Source organism: Aethina tumida, chromosome 7 (assembly GCF_024364675.1).
Source record: "Aethina tumida isolate Nest 87 chromosome 7, icAetTumi1.1, whole genome shotgun sequence".
In the NCBI taxonomy this organism is placed as follows: Eukaryota; Metazoa; Arthropoda; class Insecta; order Coleoptera; family Nitidulidae; genus Aethina; species Aethina tumida.
Genome location: NC_065441.1, coordinates 17,796,750 through 17,819,467, shown reverse-complemented (window position 1 = coordinate 17,819,467; position 22,718 = coordinate 17,796,750). Strand labels below are relative to the sequence as shown.

General features: G+C 28.6%; 2 protein-coding genes across 7 annotated transcripts; both read right to left on the bottom strand.

Annotated features, from left to right (window-relative positions):
- Positions 1 to 702: 702 nt before the first annotated feature.
- LOC109608911 (uncharacterized) lies at positions 703 to 11,918 on the bottom strand. 4 transcript variants are annotated; one of them, XM_049969705.1, is made up of 5 exons: positions 11,784 to 11,918; positions 5,373 to 5,475; positions 2,779 to 2,865; positions 1,198 to 1,377; positions 703 to 943 (listed from the first exon to the last, which is right to left on the bottom strand). In XM_049969705.1, the coding sequence occupies exons 2-5, from the start codon at positions 5,469 to 5,471 to the stop codon at positions 812 to 814; spliced, it is 498 nt and encodes a 165-aa protein (XP_049825662.1). In that variant the 5' UTR covers positions 5,472 to 5,475; positions 11,784 to 11,918; the 3' UTR covers positions 703 to 811. The 4 variants fall into 4 exon arrangements, with proteins under 4 accessions (XP_049825662.1, XP_019881026.1, XP_049825661.1 ...); XM_049969704.1 differs by lacking the exon at positions 11,784 to 11,918 and adding an exon at positions 5,949 to 6,053 and having other exon boundaries at positions 704 to 943; XM_020025467.2 differs by lacking the exon at positions 11,784 to 11,918 and having other exon boundaries at positions 5,373 to 5,656.
- Positions 11,919 to 12,610: 692 nt separating this feature from the next.
- Positions 12,611 to 17,199, bottom strand: LOC109608893 (keratin, type I cytoskeletal 9). 3 transcript variants are annotated; one of them, XM_049969691.1, is made up of 11 exons: positions 16,423 to 17,199; positions 16,186 to 16,371; positions 15,825 to 15,866; positions 14,828 to 15,181; positions 14,716 to 14,772; positions 14,603 to 14,665; positions 14,127 to 14,225; positions 13,694 to 13,756; positions 13,223 to 13,399; positions 12,806 to 13,162; positions 12,611 to 12,749 (listed from the first exon to the last, which is right to left on the bottom strand). In XM_049969691.1, exons 1-10 carry the CDS (start codon positions 16,525 to 16,527, stop codon positions 13,079 to 13,081), a joined length of 1,230 nt encoding a protein of 409 aa, XP_049825648.1. In that variant the 5' UTR covers positions 16,528 to 17,199; the 3' UTR covers positions 12,611 to 12,749; positions 12,806 to 13,078. The 3 variants fall into 3 exon arrangements, with proteins under 3 accessions (XP_049825648.1, XP_049825649.1, XP_019881006.2); XM_049969692.1 differs by lacking the exon at positions 15,825 to 15,866; XM_020025447.2 differs by lacking the exons at positions 12,611 to 12,749; positions 12,806 to 13,162 and having other exon boundaries at positions 13,271 to 13,399; positions 13,528 to 13,756.
- Positions 17,200 to 22,718: the final 5,519 nt, after the last annotated feature.

Genomic DNA, 22,718 nt, shown 5'->3' with positions numbered 1-22,718 from the left:
TTGACAAAAAAGTGTTTTTTAAATTAATTTGATGAAAAGTATTAGTCATTAAGTTTCAAGACACTATATTATTGTAATTTGTTTGACAGTATCCATGTTACTATAGGGTAATCTTCTCCTTCGTTTACATTAACAGAAGAAAATCACAAAAATATATCGTCAACTAAAAATACGTAATCTAGCAGAAGTTGTAGAAAAAGTGCTGTAATTCGTAACAATAAATCATTAAATGGACTTATAATTAGCAGATTAGAAAAAAATATTGATTTAGAGTTTAGAGTTCCTTAGATATAATGGACTATTTCCACTATAAGATACCGGATCCGTCATTATTTATTTCATAACTTTTCATAGTTTAGTTTCATAAAGCTTCTGTTAGAGATTCTTATTGTTTTCCTCCTACTTCCCTCGAACTATATATTTATATAATTGAACCTATTAACTGGGCATTTCTCAAGTATTAGAATCTTACACAACCAACATACATTTGTAAATGTTTAATTGGTTGCCTATATTTAAAAATAAATTATAGAAATAAGTAAATCTTTTTTATACTGCAAAATCTAAGGATCTCTTCAAAATTATTATAATATTCTAAATATATATTCTTAAATTTATGAACGACAATTTTTGTTTTGTATTTTATGACAATTTAAACACAATTTTTATTTTATTATTATATAAATAAATTAAAAAATGTTTAGGATAAACATAATAAAAGTATTATTTGACACATAAAGAAGAAAACTTATAAATAAATACTAATATTATATAACATTAAAAATAAAAAAAATGCTATGAAATATAAAGGTTATGTAGAATTCGGGTCTGAAAATATTGGCTTGTCGGTGGTGGCTTCAATAACGATTCCTTTTGCCCCGAACAGGAATCTCAGAAACGGCCTCATGGACTCCAGAAGACGTTGAGCTCTCAATGCAGAATTCTAAAACGATAAAATAATTGTATTTTTAGTCACTTTTCATAAATATATCTGCTTACACATGTGATTAATTGGTTTTCAAACACTGTTTTTAATTTCTAACCATGTTCAGCCTTGTACAATAGATATTACCAAGAATATCAAACTACATATTTGTGCAACAAAAAGATCGAAGTCCATTAAGAAATATTCGTGACATAGTTTTAAACGATAGTTTAATTGGATAAACTTCTACATTAATCCTAATTTTCACTTACAATCATATAATCACCAACAGTTGTTGAAAGGTTGGTCACTAATGTGAAAGATGATCCGAAAAGTTTATCATCAAGTTCGAGTGACACCGGTTTATCCTTTTCGAAAATGACAATATCTTCTGTTGTTGTCGGAGTTTTCTTTGTGGTTGTCGTTTGTTCCCAAGCAAATCCTTTCGGTGGCTGAAAATAATTTTGATATATACACAAAATTAAGAATTATTGGCAAATGATTTGAAAACTTACATATTTATTACTTATTATTATTTGTCGCAAAAATCGTTTAATTTATTTCCATTTACTTAGTACAAAAAATATAAAACCTTGAATCCAATAATCTTTCTCCCTGCCTCTCTCTCTCTCGCTCTGTGCTCAATTGCAATTTGTAACAAAACTGAATTTTTATTTGTTGAAACTTAGAAATGTTAGTTACAAAAACATATAAGGAAAAGAGGGGAAATGAAGTGACAAATGATGAGAAACAGAAAAAATGCAGTAGTTTACTAAAATTATTTTATTTATAACTTATTTACACAATCCTACGACAACAGCTTAATTCAAAATTTTTATTTACAATCTCGAAACCTAAACACAAAATAGTACACAATAAACAAATAATTACAAGACAATAGCAGAATAACAAAAGTAGAAAAAATTAAATAATCATAGTTCAGTTAGATTTAATTAGTGTAATTAAATTGAACTGAAGTATCTACATGTAAATCAGGAATATAAATTAAAAAAGGATTTTTTTTATTTTATTTTAGGTAAATAAAAAATTTTTAAAGCCAAAAATTAGATCACAACAAATCGTAAACGGGGAAATGGAATGAAATTTGTGACTAGACTTTGACGGGTCCTGTGTTTTAAATTGAATCACGTTTAAAATTGATCGGTGACATTTGTTGCGATCTTAAATAAACTTCGGACACTTTTGACGGTCTAACTAATAAATAAATAAATTTCTCATCCAAAGCCAAACTAACGAAATTCTCTAGAAGGTAGAAAAAGATAAGCCACCGACTTATGCAGCATGGGCGGAAGCGGTAGCTTCGGCGCCGCCATGTCCGCTGATTCCGCCCAAAATAGATCCGAGATTGAATCCGGTGTGACCGCCGCCGGACGAGCCGCCGGTCAGTTTGCTAGCCACCACGCTCAGCACCGGACCGGCTGCCTGCAATTTTTGACCGATCGAAGTGGAAATTGCGGCGGAGAGTGTGGTAACGGGATCCTTCGGTGGTTCGATACCGTGGATGCGGTTCTTTTCTATGTTGGTACGGTCTAACTGGTCGATCCAGTGGGTCTTCTGATCGATGAACGAGTTTATTTTCTGCGGAGAGCAATGGTCTTTATGAAAAGTGACATTTGGGAACGAAGGAATATTTATCTACAATTCACACCAGGACTGGGAACACATGTACACGTTTAGTTAAATGCAGTTTTGGAGAGAAGCAGGGAGATACATTGCTACATTCCTTTTTATCAACTATTTGTTGCTACAGGAAATGAGCAACAATATTTTTATTTAATTCTAATAAAACAATTTTACTCTGCTCTCTTTTCTCATAGCCAAACGTTACTTACGTTAAAGACGAATCCCAAAATGGCATTTTTTACGCCGAACTTTGCATCCACTGCTCTCTTATCTCTGAAGATGTCATCGTAAGTGGCCTAAAAATTAGAAGCAAATTATTATCATTTACAAATCAAAGTACGTTCATACAACGTTATAAATAAATACAATAAAAAATTTCACTTAAAACACGTCTGCTTTCACAAAGGTGTCTGAGGACTTTCTTTCGATATTGTTTAATAAGTGATGGTGTTGTCATATTTTACTCGTGTTTTTATAAAAGTCTTGCTCAGTAAATTTTAATATCGCCTTTATTTCTAATTTGATACAACGTTATAATTGCGATTTCAAAATACTAAACGATTATTTTTTAATAACACAAATGTGTCTGGATAAATATCTATAATTGAAGGTTATTAAAATGCACAAATCATTAAGATATTGTAGATAAATAATTATTTAGTGGCAATTATTTCATAAAAGTATTACTAATTTTTAATTAATATAATTGCTGGTAAATAGTTAATTACATTAAAATTTTGTAAATATAAAGCATTATAAAACCGTTACATAAAATAAGCTATATTTTCATTAAAATTCCATAGGTGCGCAATTTTAAAATATTTAATTTATTATAAAATTTAAACAACGTATTTGCTTTCTATTTAATTAAAATCTTTAATAGTGGTGCGTAAATTAAAGTGATTAATTAGTTTAAATAATTTTAAAAGTTATCCAGCCATAAAGAAATGATTAATTAATTTTCTTTTCCTTGAAATTAAAAAAAGTAACGTATAAATTAATCAAAATTATTTAAGGAGTTAATTTGTATGCAAAATTGTGTCAAAAGTCAATGAAAAGTGAAATCAACTATTTCTTATTCTTATTCTTTGCGTATGCAAACAATTCAATGTTGTAACTAATTTAAATATCTAAATTTATTCTTTGTAATATAATTAAGTTAACAATTATAACTTTTAATGGGAAAATAAATTTATGATAAAAAGTCACTAATGTTCTTATTGTCGTTGTTCTATTTTCTATATATGGATGGAGTTGTCGTGAACGAAAGTTCTTTGCGATTTGACCCCGACTGCATTTTGTTCCAGTCTGAAATGTTGCGCAACTAGAAATATGTGCGGCACTTGCAATCAGATTTTAACTTTTAGAAAGTTACGTAATGAATAAGCCGCCCGGAGTGCAAAATAAAACACACCGATCGAACTGCGAACAAAAGGAAACTTTCTTCACGAAAGATCTTTTCTGAATAATACAATTTATCAAAAAATCAGGAAGTTCGCCAGTGTACTGATTGATAAATGAAATAAGAAATGGTTAATTTTAAGTTTATTTAAAATATGAAAAACAAGCAAAAGTCAATATTTGCAACAATAAACTATATTGTAAACATTAATTATTGCAAAATAAGAACATTAATTTGATAAAGTTTTCGATGTAATTTTCCAATTACAAAATTATAATTTCACACAATCACATATTACCTTTAACTACTTAATATATTTCAATAAAACGACATTTGCTTAATAATTGCTTAATTCCTAATATTGTCAAGGCAAACAAATAATATTTAACTTTGAAATAAATATAAATGCGATAAATTGAATATTTATTATCGAATTGGCTAACGAAGTAAAACATTTACATAGCAGACATATTACCAGCCTTCTAAAAAAATTTTACAATTAATAAAATTGCACAACAAAACTTTTAAAATTAGAGATTTTACCAGTGAAATTTTTTTATATAACTATATGTTACTTTCAGTGTCTGGAATAAATCTTAAAATTGTAACTGCTAAGGTTGTCACTTTCCTATTTCAAGGGTATTCGAAGGAGTTACATTCATTATAATTGTTTAAGAGAAAAAAAGAAAAATGCCGGTGCAACGGTATTCAAGTTAATTTAATACTCCAATCGGGTTCGTACTTAATAAGAAACATAAACCTGAGCAATCGAGATGACAATTAACGTGCCATAAGTATGTAAATGATTGTATAAGCGGACGCTTACCAAATTTATTACCACTTTTGCTTTCAGTTTACAATGAATCCTTAAACTTTCTTTCCTCACGTTTGTCGATAATCGGGATTTTTAAAGGTCGATGGCCTTCACCATGTACCAAATAAACATTTCACCGAGTGAACGGTTTGATTTAGAATGAATCTCTAAGAAGAAATGCGATTATGTAAGAATATAGATTAAAGTTTGTTACGATAAGTAACGCATGTTTTGTAATACCGAAATTATCCGTTTCAAAATTGCAAACAAAATTAACTACTGCATTAAAAAGACATTATTTTAAGCACCAAGTGACAAGCAAAAACGACCACTGACTAAATCAACTAAAATTCCATAATGCGCGTATGTAAGAATGTGTGTAAGTAAAAGTTAAGTGATATGAATATAAAAAACTATATTATCATGTTAAAATGTCTATTTTAAGATATAAATAAGATAATAATAATAATAGAAGAATATTAATAGTCCCTTCTTGTTCCCCCACCATTTCAACATGTGCTTTTTTGTGCGAAATTGTTCAAAATGATGCGTGTTAGTACAGAAAATATAAAACTATATTTACTCACATGTGGTACTGGATCGATGGTTTCCCGTTTCTGGACCGTTCTGGATTCCACCAAACAAAGAGCGGCTAATCCAACAAAAACCCACACGTATTGCCTCATGATGCTGAAAAGGAAAACGTTTTTCTGTTATAACAATATTGAGACCGTCACGATGGAATAGAAGTAAAACTATCGCGTGGCGAGGCAAATGAAGCACTGAAGAGAAATGCGCTGGTTTCGTTCAGTTAGATCGACTTGGTAAATGAATGAAAGAAAATTGAAGATATTTTAGAAACGGAAAGTCTTACTGGCCTAACTAACTGAACTGCGAGGATATCGCGCTGTAAATGGCAAGATACGGCTACATTAGAAAGTAAGATCACATCAAATTAATAGTCGACTTGCATATGTTTTAATTTGAATTGTTCATGTGGCATATAAACGGGCAAAAAAGATGATTTTGGTGCAACCAAAATGAATGAATCAAATGAAACCACTTGCACTTTTCTATGCCACACACTGCCATTCAAATATGGCGCACTTTTCTTCATCCCAACCAAAATGTAAACAAATAAAACGAATAAAAAAGCGTCTTACACTCTTCGCAGGTGGTTTGTAACTAAGCAGTGAATGTGATAAAGTGTAAAAAGTTCTTCTTATTTCAAAGTTGATATGTAGGTCGTACGGAGTCGAGCGTGCCACGAACAACGCCGAGTACCCATCGAGGTCAAGGAGGGTGATTTTTGGGGGGTTTGCTGGACGAACAACGAAGACACCCAAATGTTTCATCACTGAGACACTTTGATGATCTTGAACTTGACGATGACTTCATTTTTTTTTTTCACACCATGTTACGTTTCTAATTAGGAGGCCTTGTTTCTTTTTTGTGTGTTACATTTTATTGCATACATTACAATATTAAATCATTTGTAGGAAAATTACATTAAATTAATGACAATTTTAGATAAAGATAAATAGTTTTTGTATTTTAGTCATACAAATCATTTCTTGTTCTATTTATTTTGAAATCTATTTCTATTTTATTTTACATTCTTTATTAGTTTTTAATTTTTATGTTTTTAAAACCTTGTATTTGTGTTGTAACTAATATTTTAAATGCATAAAATGAAAAATGACGAGGACAAGGAAACTATAAAACATAAGCAAAAAAAAAAAATACATATTTTCTTTTTAAATTAATATCAGTTTGTAATTACATATAATATGTTTACATATTTACACTATTATATGTATGTATTGAACAAATTTTTGTGTTTTATTTATATCAGTATTTTCGTATGACTACAAATTCGTAGTTATCAAAAATAAACAAAATAAATGAAAGTTTTATACAAGTTGAATGATGCCCGAATTTAAAATAACATGAATCAAACATGAATATGCAATATTATTGTAGACTAATATTTGTACAAAATTACAAACAGTTAATTGCAAACATGTTCAATACTAAATCTAATCACTTCCGATTGGAAGTAACACCTAAACATGTGATTTCACCAGATCCATTACCAAACTAAACGTTTACAAATATGATGTTGCAGTCACCCCGATGGAAGCAATTAATTTTTACAAGCAGACCTCTCGTTGTTTGTGCGCAAAAACCGGTGCAATTTCACAATTTCAACATCATATTTTAAATGATTTGCCAGTACTCATTAGTCCGTTATTAAAATTTTGTTCAAACTAATGCAATTCGAATTCGATTGTTTAAAACGGCAATTAGGAAAATTTCCAGCCATGCAAAAGAGAGAATGTGGAATATATTTAGCAAAGTGCAGTAATTTAATTTATAATTAGATTAAATATTCAAATTTTTAAATTATAATACGGCGACTGTACGAATTGTTTTATTTGATACCTTTCACTTTCAAAATTAGTCGTTTGTGCACAGTTATATGAGTTTTAGGCTGGAATTTTATTCATTTTGTTTCCATTGGATTAAAGTATATAAAAAAATATGCACTATTCATAATTCTGTTTATATAATATTTAAATTTATCATTTTTTAATCACTTTGTTATACTGATACTGAATTATCATTATACAGTTTACTTACGTTTGACTCGTCTGAATTTAGAGAAGAACATCATGCATGACAGAGACAGTAGAAGTCTACCCCATAGTGGAAGACTTACTGCCTCTATTGTTCATTCTCTTTCAGGATTCAGATGGATCAAAATCTTTTCGTACTGTATATATACATAAGAATAACATTTTAAATTTCAAATTCAAATGATTTATTTATCTTAACATGTATTATAATTACAATTTGTCAATTTTTCTTGCATTCATTGTTATTAATTGCTACTGCTCTTGTGAGTAATTGTGTAAATGTTTACACCGGCGCATCCGCCAAAGTTCGATGAATTGTCTGTATTTTACACATTTACCCTTTCTAAAATAAATTATACCTCTCTTTCAAATAAAACTTAAAAATTAACTTTTTCACAAATAATACATTATATTTCTTAATTATATAATTACATCAGTAACACGTATAATTATTTTAATAATGATAAACATTTAATATTTTAAACATTTCTGCATTAACAATTGTCTCGTCTAAATATAATTAGGTGTTTTGAAATTGATAAAAGTGAGACTGGTCAAGTTGCAGTTACCGATACAGTTACTCAACAAACATATCTAACCTTAAAACCATTTACATAAATTCAATGATATAGTTAATGCAATTAGGAAATTTCTTGATCGCTTCAAACTTCGACTCATTGATTGGTTAATGGATTGCTTAATTCTGTCCCAATTAGTTTGTTTACCAGGTGATGTTTAAAAATTTATATCTACATAGGTATTGCAAAAAAAAAAAACAAATTACGTGTAAATAAAATCAAATTATCAATTTAATAAAAATATGTGAGTTTCCAAGAATGTGGTCAACTTACGTATTCTACTAAGGACAATATTTATCAAACACGCAATGACTGGAATTTTACTGATTACTTCCTAGAGTATGAATCACACATCAACCGCAATTAATCAGTGGAAGAAAGTATTTAGTTTGTTTTAACAATCTAATCGATCTGCGATCCTCAATAAAAACGAATTATTCGAGGAAGTCAAAAACATACAACAGTTACATAACACATATCTTGAATATGTCTTGCGCTCTCGAATTATTAGTTCCTGTTGAAAAATTATATCACAATTCGATCTTGATATTGCATAACATGTGAGACGAGTTATGGCTTCTGCATTTGCATAATATGCGTTTAATTGCTGTATTTGGAGCAGATATGTTAATCGAAAAGTTATACATCAGTGAAATAGATGGCGCCGTGAAAAACTGTGAACACAGTTTCACAATTAAATTAAGCAATTGTGCTTAATTTAATTGTCAATAATATATGTCAATCAATAATAATAATTATGTTGTGACTACTGTCAATACTGTAATTTTTATCCAAAACACATTGTGGGAATAATAATTTGTCCATTGAAACGATTAGTATTTCATTTGTGTGTCATATTCGGGTTCTAATAAAAATATTAGAACCCGAATAAATTAATTTAAAGAGGAAAAACTTTAACATTTATTTAAACAGCACCACATAAAATAAAAAAAAATTTTCCTTGTTTAGTGAAACTAAAGTTTAAAATAAATTTAATTTTATACGACTGGTTTTTATTTACATTTATTAAACACAAAACTAACAATTTTTATTCATTCGGTTTGTGGATATCACGTATTTCGAGTAGTGCTGCATTTATTAATATATGAGATGCAATTGCACATTAACGGAGATATTTTTTATCGGAAATTCTTATTACGTATATTTGACTTCCCTTATTAGTAACAAATAAATATTTGTACATTACAATTTAGGTTTCCATTTTATAATGTAATTAGAAATTAATTTCATGACTTAGATAAGTAAGTTTGTTTAATAGTTGAACCACGAGTTGTTCAAGTTATAAAACATGTGAAATTTTTTTAAGTATAATTGTATAATGCGGATTTTTGTCACGTAAAAAAAATTTCCAAAAGTCATATTTCCCATGAAGAGGCATGTTATTTTTTATTATTGTATAATGGTCGAGTTTTTGGTCGTTTGCCTCGAGACATGACCCAGAAATGTTATAAAAATTGCGTAAACATCGATCATTGCGAATTAGTAACAATTTGAACAAATTTATTAGATACGTGGGTTTCCTAAATTTAGTAAACTATGATTTCTAATATCGGAATTTTAATTACTAATATAAATAATTAATCAAAGACAAATAGAAAAAAAAATATATTGAAAAATTAAAATAAATATGCCTCAGTTTATATTCACTTTAAAACTTTTAATTAAAATTAAATTTTGTGTTAACATTTAATGACATCTTGCAAAATATAAATATGTAGGCGTGTCAAAAATTTACAATGTCGATCCAATTCGCTCCGAGATAATTACGTTCTATCAATTTTGAATCGTGTTATTTTAGGCAGTGAAAGTCAGCAGAAAGCGAAACCAAGGTCGAAATCTTCTAAAATGCATCGCCAATTTTTTGTTCAATCGGTCATGTAATTTATCATACTTATAGAAATTTTAATTAATATAATAGTGAAAGTAAAAAATTTGTTGTTTCAATTCCCTTAAGTTCACACAAGAATATTCCTCAAATAGGAAATTCGTTCATGTATAATTAATTGAACAGTAATAATTTGTTGATAATATTAATATATTTAGTAATTTATGTTTTGAATGTATAAACAAAAAGTTGACAAGAAACCTGCAATAAATCAGTTTTGTTCTAGTTTGTTAATATTATGAATAAAAAGGTTTTCACTATTTCAACTCTTTCTTACGAAATTTTCTCATCATATGTCATGCTCTTTAAAATTTATAAAAAACAATAAAGAGTCATTGCGTATTGACTACTTTGCATATAAGATGACAGTGTTTAAAAATAGTAACGTAATTTGAAATGGATGATAATATTTTCGATGGCGCCATCACAACAAATTGGAAATTGCATCGTCCTGCAATTTTAGTTGTTGCACAATGACTAGTAATTGTATTTCGTTTGTAATAACAATCGCACTAATTGTCTTGTAATTTACATAACGGCACTCAGTTTTGTGTTTTTTCTTACTGTTATAATCACAATTTATGCAATAATTCTAATTAACATAATATTTACACCCATATAAAGGAACTTTTACAATTACTAAATGAAAAATGTAAATGTCAGGAAAAGACCACATCCGTGTCACAGACTTAAAAATTATTTTATTCATTCATACATTCAACTTTTTAAATGGTTCATAAAACTTTCAAAAAGTTTATTATTATTCAAAAAATTAATTAACAAAATATTAAGGAAAGATTTCAGTTTTATTTGCACATTAAAATAATCCAATGATGGCATACTTTCACACAATCCCAATTTAAAAGATTATTTATATGTTTAAGTCTTAAATATTTACAAAAACTAAACACTTGACTACTTTGTGTATTTATCTCAGTATGATTTGAACACTGGTAAAATATTTATATGTAATTTATGGGACATTAATCAAGATATGAACTTTTATATTTAGCAATGGCATAATGTATTCCAATCACTAACATAGTTACAACATTAAAATTTTAAATAAAATGTTCTTTCTAACAATTTCTGCTAATTACAATGCACTTTATAAATACATGAGTTTATTTAAAAAAATAAAAGATTTTAAATGATTGGGGTTCTATTGTTGCTTATTTATTTCTAATTAAAGCAATAATGTGTACTAAGATAATAATCTTGAACGTGTAAATGAACAAAATAAAATAAATTTTGTTAACTGAGAGAGATTTAAGTTCAAGAAGTGAATGTAATTTATTATTGTGTATACAAGTTGGTGTATTCGTAATAATATGAATTAAGCAGTTTATTGGATATTATAATTGCATTTTGATTATGTGAATGACTCATGCCAAGTATTTAAAATTATATTAATTCAAGAATAGATAATTATAGATAAATCATATTCAGGTACAGATGTTTCCTTTGTCCATTGTCAATAAAGGGTAACGAACAAATTAAATTATAAAAATGTTTAGAATATAATATAAAAATAAAATGGATATTCAATTCAAATCACATAAAACTACTACAGTACATTATAGATTCTTAAATGTAAAATTACAATTCCAAATTCTAAAATATGGAATTTCCATTTATTTTTATAATAAGTCTTTGTTTAAAAGTGGGTGTTACGTTATCCCCGACGATAAAATGCGGTGGGGGACAGTATCTAAAAAAGGCTAGCTCACAAATGTGGCTACATTCGATCAAGCCGCAAAATTACATTCGGAAACACATGGCACATAAAGCAGTTAGCATGGTAGATGCCACCTCATAAAATTTCCATAATAAATTACATAAGCGATCGTCAATTTAGAAATGAATCCGACTTACTTTCGCCTCCTGTTAATTTCTAAAACTGCACTTGACACTTTCGCGAATTCTCTTGTCTTTTCTTCTTCACTGTTTCTCGCACGGTTTTTCGGCCCGAAATTCAAAAGCGACACCGAACCGAATTCTTGTGTCCACTCTCACCGACTTACAATTAGTTTCAATGTCGTACCGATGATGTACATCGTTTTTGATTGCGACTGTACTGTGCGTGTATAGCTTTCTTCCGTTTTCTTTCCTACTGTTAAGTTCGAAACGGGTAATTGGGTAATGGTTGGTAGGTACCGGTATTTTTGGTTGCAACGGGTTTTTCTTAAGATCCGGCTTTTATATAATATGAATTTCATTTTGGCATTTTGTTTATGAATTATGAAAGCTTTACTTGGAAATACAATTTATATAGTTGTTCTCTCATTTCGTTTTCTTTCAGTTTGTTAAATTTACAGCCAAATTCCAATATGTCATATTTATAATTTAGCGAGTACTTAAAATAAGCAGTAAAATAAATTGTGATACTTACATACCCACAAACTACTACTTAATTCCGCACCTCTATATGTATTGTATTGTTGATTAATATCTGTTGATTGCGTCTGCACTGTTAATTTAATGCTGTGATATGTAATTATAAAAATTATTTGTATGTATGATAATTTTCTATTTAAATATAAGTGTAAGATAATATTTTTGCTTATTAAATATTTCTTTTTGATTTTTTGATTTCCTATGAAAATAGGGAATTGGAGTGAAGAAGAAATGTTAAATCATAATTTTATTTGCAAAAATAAATTATAAACTAATTAAGTCTATAAATAATTCTATGTACACAATTTAATTAAGGTTTCCTCAATGGGATGTTGTAGAGTTGTATGCTCTACCATAATAGGTCGACATAAAAGTGGAGTAAATCACTTTCTGAAGAACAAATCCAGCGACCGACTTCAAAATACCATACCAGTCAATAAAGGACTGAAAACAAATGCAATTATTAGAAAAATAGAAAAATAATCTTCAATAATAATTACAGATTCTGATTCGTATTCCTCTTGATGGCAACTAGGTGCTGGTGGTATTGGAGAGTAATAAGTATCTCCACCGCCATAGACGGGAACATAAGTCGGCCTCTTTTTCTTCCTCTTTTTGGTCTTCTTCTTTCTCTACAAATCATTGATTAAAGGGTAAGAAACAATAAATAAAACTTCATAGATATGGTTACTGTACAAAAATATTTATATTTGTTATTAGCTGTTAGTATAGATAATTTGGTTAGTAAATATATTCACACTAATTTTTATAATCTACTGTTTGTTAGCTGAAGATGAAGTAAAAATGGAAGTAATCATAGAGAAGATAGCTTTAAAAATTCCAAACTTGGATCCTCCCTGCAACAAATCAAAAGTTTAACAACTCAGATGAAGATTGATAAAATGAAAATAACTGACTCCACCACCTCCTTTGTTGCCACCACTGCTACTTCCAGAACTGCTCCCACTGATTCCCGATAGACCCTCAAATCCGCTGCTTTGTAAAACACCTTTGATCAGCCCTCCGAGAAAACTGCCCGAATCTATCGAGGGTGCTGGCGGTGGTGCTGTTGATTGTGGATCAACAGTTGGTTGCTGAAATTAGTTTCATACTCATTGTATTGTTTTAAATTAAATTATTATTATAAATATTCAACATTGACACACACACACACAAAACCATGTTCTGCCTAATAAAACAACTAATGCAATTAATAACTTACTTGTCAACGTAAAACTCGGGAGCTTTCGATTTGCGTTTCGACCACATCAAAAACCGACATTAAAAAATTATTAAATGTCGCAATGCTGTGTGAGTCAAATGTGAAAGTGCAAAATCCTATTAAGCGGTTTTCTAAAAGTGCATTTTTTCAATTTCGTCATATTTACCGGGCCGCTCAAGGCTGGAAGGATTCCTCCTACTAGTTTTCCTGTGAAAAGTCCGACGCCTTTCTAAAGAACACAAAAGGATAATTAGTGGTAATAAATTGTAAATGATAATTAATCCGGTCAGTGATACAGACCGCAAAAGTTAAGTGGTTTCTTATAATTATACACATGAGAATATTTTTTAGGCCCTTTTAATTATTACACAAGTGGCAAGGCCGTTCGTTTACTGCTCTTTTTCACTTCATTTCCTGTCAATTGCATAATTATTATTCATTTTTTATTGATTATTTATTTAAATCACAGTTAAACGTTAACAATTAATTTTTACTATTATAATATGTGTATGAAATATTTGTAATACATGTACGATTTTATAATTCATATATAAAATTTACGTTTGGACAAGTTAAAAGTTTGCTTATTGTGTACTTACGGGCCCTCCGGGTGGATTTTGTGCTGATCCTTTCAATACTGCTCCAACCAATCCACCAAGGAATGCTGCCACATCTGAACCACCTTCCTCTCCACCTCCCTAAAAAAAATATTTGTAACCTGTGATTATAAGTTGAAATTAATTAAAATTGATGAAATATTATACATGACTGATTAGCATTAGTCATTTGTGTAGTTTTAATGTGGCACATTGAAAATTGTTGGAACACTGTAATAAATGATTACAGTTTATGCCTCACTAATATAACACATTACCTATGCACAGTTTCTAATAGCAAAAATAAATGTCGTAACTTAACATAACAAAGAACCGAATACTATTATTAAATTATTATATAATTTCTGCTATAGATCTTTCTTAAACTGCACTTAACCTTCCGTCATAAAGATATGTTATTAAAATATAAGTCTCAGACAATAGAATTTACTGGCAATAATATTGTGGAAAACACTTACTCCAAAGAAACCCATTAACAATTCGGTAAGGCCGTCAAAGTTATAGGTGCCATCAGGATTTTGCTAAAAATAACATTTCAACTTGGCTAGTTAAACAAATTTAAACAACTTACTGTACTCAAACTGCCCAACAAACTTGTAATTGCTTCAAGATCTATACTTCCATCTGGCTAAAAATCATCAAAAGTTATTTAAATATTGATGCGGAAAAACGAGTGAACATACTCTGCTTAAACTTCCAAGCAAAGAACCCAGAAGGCCAGTGATCATGTTTTCATCCTCTTCGCTACTTTCTTCATCAATTTGGGACGCGAATTCCTTGTCATCCTCTTCCTTTTTTTCCTTTTTCTCTGCCGTTTCATTCAAATCTTCTTCTTGTCTTGCGAATCTCATGGTGTCGTTGAAGAGGGTGGAATTGGTGTCTTCCAAGTCGAAAAGTGGTGGAAAAGTGGTGGTATCGTTAGGGTGAAGTAGTGTAGCATTTTCATTCTCAAGATCGAAGATTGTGGTAGTTTCAAGGGTCGAGTCGGTTAGATTGGAAGATTGGAAAGTAGTTAAGTTGGGTTCGACAGAGTTATTCTACAGAAGAAATAATTGTTTTATAATATGAAGAATTTGCATTTGAGTTTTGCAACCGGTCAAAATCATGAATCATTGACATAGTGGGAAAACCAGCTTTGAACAAAAATCTACAAAACCAGTAAAATCGACGCAACGCATTAAAACCGTTGTGACATTTTACAATAAACTTATTTATTAATATTAAAACATTAACCGACCATGACTGCAATAATTAGCCTTTGTTTCAGCAGATTTAATTTTTTATGCAACCATGTTTAATATTGCTGTTTACATGTGAATAGTGAGACCTTCGACATTTTTTCCAAGATACATTTGTCTTGTAGTTGTAGAACAGGATGTGAAGGATTCGATGTACCATACTGTCGTATGAAAATTGTTGTTACCTCATCAATTTCTATCGAATTATGAGTAAATTAAGTCTTAATAGATGTTTAGATCGTCTAATTATGAAATGAAATAATTCATATTTAATAAAGTGATGAAAATATATTACAAAATTTACAAAGCATTACCATTGATATTAATGATTGTCAATTAATCTTGTTAGTAATTCTTTTATTTAATTAGTCGGTTAATTTAGATTTCGTAAAGAAAATTACATTAATATGTGCATAAATTTCTATGTTTTAATATTACTCACTCCTAGAACTGTCTTTAACATATCGAAACCTTCGTCAGCGCCCTGAAATTTTAATGTTATTTTTTAACATTTTGCAAACAAAATTATCGACTCTAAATTAAGACACAATATGAAATGTGTTCGTGATGAAAATATTTTTTTATGCAAAGTAAAATTTTATTGAAATAATGAATTTGTAAGAAAATATGAATGAAAAAATAAATGTTTCTTCTTTACAGATATTTTAATCAGAAACATAAAATTATTGCGTGAATTAAATTTACGTTAACGATTTCACTCACATAATTGAACAAGCCCTCGTTAAAAAAACTTAAAATTCGATTTAAATAATTGACTGTAAAAAATACTTCCGTTTTCTTACCTCCCTAAAGAACTCCGCAACATCGCCAATTTCTTCCAGTAGATTTCTAGGTGAATGCGTCTCGTTGTTGTTTTTGGTCTCCGTGTGATTCTTGAATAAAATATCTTCCAACAAATTGAGGTTGTTATCGGTTGAATACTGAAATTTGGGCAGTTCACCGAATTTTGGTAGATAGTTTTCAAAATCCTGCAATCATCCTCAATAAACCACAAAACTTCTGAATAATTTGTCCCTTACGTCAAAGTGATTGCTCTCGGCAATTTTCCTCAGGAAATTCGCGGGGAAACCACAAACGAAAGAAAAATACAAAGAACCAACCAGCACGATATAAAGCAACAACATCTTATTAGTCAATTTGAACCAACACTGTTGAATTAGTGACACTAGTTTTTTCTTAAAACTGTTATTAAAACTCAACTCTAACTGTTTTTCACACAAAACATGTTCATTTCTGTGGATTCCAAATAAAACTGTCGTACTAATGTGAAGTTACAGAAATATATTTTCGCATTATGTCACGATGAAAAATTAATATAATTTACTTGTAATGGCTTCCACTTTAGCAACATATTCGTAAATCAAATTCATTCGCACACACATGTCATATACATAAAGACAAAGAAGCGGCATTGCGACAATTCTTTTGTGCGATCGTATCGACAAATACTAATGACATATAATTTGGCAGTTCAATTGCAATTTGGAAAAAAGAAAGCTATCCATCCATTCCTTCATTCGACCTGGCTAAATGTAAATTAATTAACAAAGCAATGTCATCAAGTGGGAGTTGATATATCTATCGAAAAATCAATCGGGAGATTTATTGCCGAATCGTGGGTCGAGAAACTAGAACGATATATTGTATATGCATGTAGCAAATAGATAAAACGTTTTGCAACAGCTGAGCCATTGTTCGTACGCTGATTTATTCATCACTTGCACCCTCTAAATTACAAACAAAATTTATTCAGTGTTGGTTTTTAAACCTAACTTACAAGTTATAGAAAGACACTAAATATATGGTAATCGTAAGAGCATTTGTTCATCTTTCTTAAATATGTATGATACCTCGTACAATTTAAAAAGATCCACCACTTTTAGTATTATCTTAACATTTTAAATCATTTCAATTCCTCTATAACTAATGTAGACATTAAAAACAAGTTTATAAGTTTAAATAAAATTTAAAAAGTAAAAAAGTGTGAAGTGAAACATCTATAGGTAATAAATACAGTAATCATGTCATAAATAAATGTTTATCTATTTTATTACAAATTGACAATTCTATAATTTAAACGGTTGAATTACGATTACATGAAAGATCAGACCGTGTTATTATATATTATATTTCAATTATATCGGTTAACATTTCAATAATTTATGTTCAATGATTAACAATTGATACGTGGCTAGAATTGTTGCGGTTAATTGCGAGATTATTTATAATATCAGACGAATACGGGTTTACTGTTTATTATAAGTTGTCACAAATTGGTTACATTGATCAATTACTTATTGTTAAATTACCTTTTTAATTTTACTATTTTTAATATTGTGCAATTGGTTGTTTCGTCAAATTACAATTTACAAAAAGACAAGGAAGAGAGAGAGCTAACTACACGGTTCAATAAGTGAACACATGTAATTTGAAAATTAAATGATGTGTACCAGTAGTAGACTACATTAAAGGTGTTACAATACTTGCTTTGCTAATTAATCGTACAACAAACAATATAGTAATTAATCTTAAATGGGAGCACACGGCGAATTAACAAGATGATTTCTAATTTACCCTTGTCAATTTACGCAAATTTAATTTACATTTAGGTTACGCCACTCGTGTAAAAATTAACTTAAGTTCACACATATTTTTCAGAAATGTCCGATTTCAACATACGGTAATAACTTGGCAGTTAAAAATGTAACCTATTAAGAGGTTAAAACTCTTCTAGGAAATGCAAGCAACGCGACCAGTTCAGTCGGTTAGGTTCATACTGAGTATGAGCCAACTCGTGGTAATGACTGACGAAAATTTATTTTATTCGGTGCGAAAACTATTGGAAAATATATCGATCTGTGTTAGTCATGCTCGCAGCAAGAAACCATAAAGTGAATGGCCCTTCCAATATTAACAATATCATTTCTCAGCGAAATAAAAATAATAATGCAACAATATAAATTATTATTCATTAACTTTGATATTTGAACAAATGAATAAGCACATAATCCGTTGTTACCACCTCGATAAAAACCCAATAACAACCAACAATCGCAATCGAATTATTTTTTATGCAAAACAGCTCTCCCACGTAGTCAATGTGCTGTTACCAGTTACAGTTATTAAAACAATTACATACATATACAAATTGTCTGCAGTTATATATATATATATATATATTTGTTCAATTATTCTATTTTATATTAAATAATAATTTATGTACTTTCAATTATTACTATCAAGGCAAACTGCGTCCGCTTTTTATTTTTCATCGACCGTAAAATGTCCCAGATTGATTTAATTTAGCATACGTTATGAAACCGACATAACGCACGTGATTTGCTCTGATTTAGAAAGTCAATTAATGCGTTAATTCGATTAATTAATGAGCGGGACAAAATCGGATGAGACACTCATATCTATAGGCAACTGCCTACGCGTAACCGTTGCGATTCAAACGACAGAAATCACGCTTGTGAAATTTGATATTGTAATTTACATAGTTTTCCTTTGTATCCTTGTAACGTGGGGAGATAATTGAAATTGATTCTAATTAGCACGGATTATAAAATTGCAAATGTCTTTGGATTCATTACTGGAGTCTCAGTAGTTTACAATTTAATTTGCCTGTGTTGTTTCTTAATTTGTTCTCTATAGAAGTTTCAGGCAATATTTGTGTATTTAAAATAGACTAGTAAATAGTTGAGAGCATTTCTTATCCAATTACATAAACACATTAATTTGATACGGTAGTCTACAAATATTTATTTGTATTTTTGTCACGTGGATAGATAATTGGAATGATAAATTGAAACAAATAATAATTTGTGTTTTTTTCCTTTAGAAATATGTAGTTACAAATATAATGATTGTTAAATGACATTAACTGTTGATAAATTTTCTGTCAGAATTATAATTCAAAAAAATAGAAAAGGAATTATTATTTATTATTGAATTAGATATAAATATTTTATTAGTATATGTTAAATTAGACCAATATCTTTCAATTAAGCAAATAAAAAATACAATTTATGTCCTCTTTGATTCATTACACGTGTTTTAAAACTTTTGTCAATTTTACATTTTAGTTCACTTTGTCATGAATACAAATTTCAAACAATTAAATTATTCTAGCATGTAAAATAAATAACTAAAGTAAATAAAATGATAAAATTACACAAAAATAAATATTACATATGCTGCAATTAATAAAAGGTAAACAAAATATTACCAAAAACAAACACAATTGTTTAATAAATGTACGTAAAATTTTCAACAGATTCACATAAAACCAAATCCATTATGATGCAAAACAATAAAAACACAATTTAAATGATGGACGACATAAAGAAACACAATGGTGCAGACGCCTTTTAACTGTGAAAGTGTTAACCTACTTTAAATACAATATTTTTCCCTGTTTGCTTTGCATACTCATTTTACGGTGTTAACAACAAAAATTTATTTTAGCAACGATTATTACAATGTGAAAATCAGGACCCAGTTATGCAAGAACACCTAACACCACTTACAACTAGGATGAAATCACGCAGTGTTAACAGTAATCTAATTTTTCATTGCCCAATTATCTCTGTCAATATGTTAAATCCAAAATTCATAATCTATTATGTAAACATTCACTTAAAATCCGTTTTCTAAATAATTTCACAACAAATTTTCATATTCATGTTACAACCACTTATAATAAACAAAATTTCTCTGAACGTACCTACATAGATATGTACGAATAAAAATGTAAATCACACACTCTCGATTTTTATCTACGTTCATTATTTCCGCTTTGTCATAATTTAGTAATTGTGGCAAAAGATGCTAGATATAAGAAACATAATGACCGAATTAAATGCATACACTGTCTTCAGAATTTTCCTGGCGCAATTTGAGACCTGCAGAAAAAGAAAGCCTGTTAACATTTTATTTATTGTTTTGTGACGAAAGTTTCGGAAATGTTTATAATGTGTTGCTGATATCTCTCAAATATAAACAGATGCGACGCATACAATTAAACAAAAATAGAAATTTAAAAATGTAATATCGATTTTTATTGATTTTTAAAGTAATTTTTATACCGTTTTTATCTTTGCACAACTTTTCTAGTGCAACAAATAATATAACACACATGACTGTGGTAACTACATTCTATTCCGTTATTTTATTATTCATAATTGACAGTGTTTGAAAATTTGCACATTTACTCTAATTATAATTACATTTAGTAACTGCATAAAATTTTGCTAGTGATATTTTATTCCACTCGCAATGCTTTATTATATATAGATTTAGGGCAATAATTTGAACGATTCTTGAAAAAATAGTTTAGGATAAAAATTATCAAAATTTTCCTTTAATTATTATTTATTTAATTACTATTACTTCGGTTGAAAAGATTAATGAATTTTGTTGAAACTTGGTATAAAAGAGTATTTTTACTTACTTTACTTTTTGTTACAGATATTAAACTTGTCTAATATCATCGTGAGTACTATATAATAAAGTACATCTAATTATAAAATTTATTTTATTTATTTAAATTAAATATGACTGTTTCAAAGTTATCGACTTCAAACAAATTGGCTGTCAAATGCACTAGGAAATATTCTACTACTATACTCTTAGTCTCGTTATTCCATTGCAAGATAACGAATAATAGAAAAATGTATTGACTAAAACTAAATGGAATATCTTCGTTTTATTAAACGTGATTTTGACGAATTGTTCTAATTTGTTGCCCTGTATTTCAATTGTAATGAAATATAAGAATAAAATTGAAATTAATTAATTTTTAAAAAACTATTTAAACCAAGTTAAATTAGCATTAAGTTTTAGCAAGTTATCCAATTCCAAAGTTATCAGTTTATGTAACGAATTCGGTTGGAACAAACAACACAAACACACGTTTGCTATTTTATATTGGCAATACCTATAAAAAAGCTTGATATTTTCACATTAAAGATAACGCTAACATGACTTTTTATGTTTGCGATCATTTTCGTAAGTTATTTTGCAATTAATATGGCACCGAGCAAGACAATATAAATAAACGGGAACAGTTTATCAATATATCAGCGGTGCGTTGAGAAAGAGTTTTATTGGCGCTACAGCCTTGAGCAATTTATCAAATTCGTACGTTAATTGAATTATTCTGATGGTTGTGTGTTTTCATTATATTTTTTATTTAAATAACAATGAATATTTACGAGGCGCATCCACCAAATTTACATAAAGCCATCCGTTAAAAAAATACCATATTCTTTCGTGATATCATTAAATTGAATTAATTTGAAATTAAAAAATGGTTTTTATGTTTAATTTAGCAGTGTGAAACTATTCAACTAATATCATAATTATAGAGTTTACATTAATTCGTCCGTTCTGACCATTAACGTTGCACCAGAAATGTGTAATTTAAAGTGTCTGTTTTGAATATTGTAATAGAAATTATCTGAATTATACACATTTTTTATAATTGCCATGTATTTTCACATAAATTACATACCGACACCATAATTGAAGTCTATACTTGCTGCGACATCTCTTAGTGGTTTTGATAATCATTTATAAACATTTTATTAAATTATTTGGAATTTTTATCATATCATCCGTAAAATTGTTTATAATAATACGCATTTTGCGAAACTTCATTAATGAATGTTGAGACATAAAATTTAAAATTGTTCGTAAATTAAGATCTGGATCATTAATTACATCTGAATTATGCAAGTACTTGTTGGTAATTTACTTTATCGCTATAATTAAATAAATACGAAAAAAGAATTCAATAATGGAAATACGTCAATACTTATCTAACTGGAGTTTTCAAGACAATAGGCTTTAAGAATATTAATTTTTATAAAATAATTACTATAAAAGTGGCTTTTCAAATTTTATTTCAATATAGAAAAACTACATGAAAATTTATTAAAAAAAACAATCAATATTTTTTAATTAATTTTATTTCATTGAAATTTACAAGTCTTGAGCATATTAATATATAAGTTATAAAGCTAATTAACTTAATTTTCTAATTTTTAGTTCATATTATTCTTGCCAAAATTATGATTAAATTTATTGTGAAACCAATCTAACAAAACACTATTTTGTAAAATAAATTTTATTTACATAGATAAATAAATTTACAAATTTTTAAAATTGTTTAACTTAGTTCAATTTTATGAACAAATTAACGTTTAAAAAAATATTAAATAGTTGAAAATATTGAATAAAAATACACAGATGTAATCATATATTCTAAAGACCATTTTTAGTATAATAACATACATTTCAAATATAAATA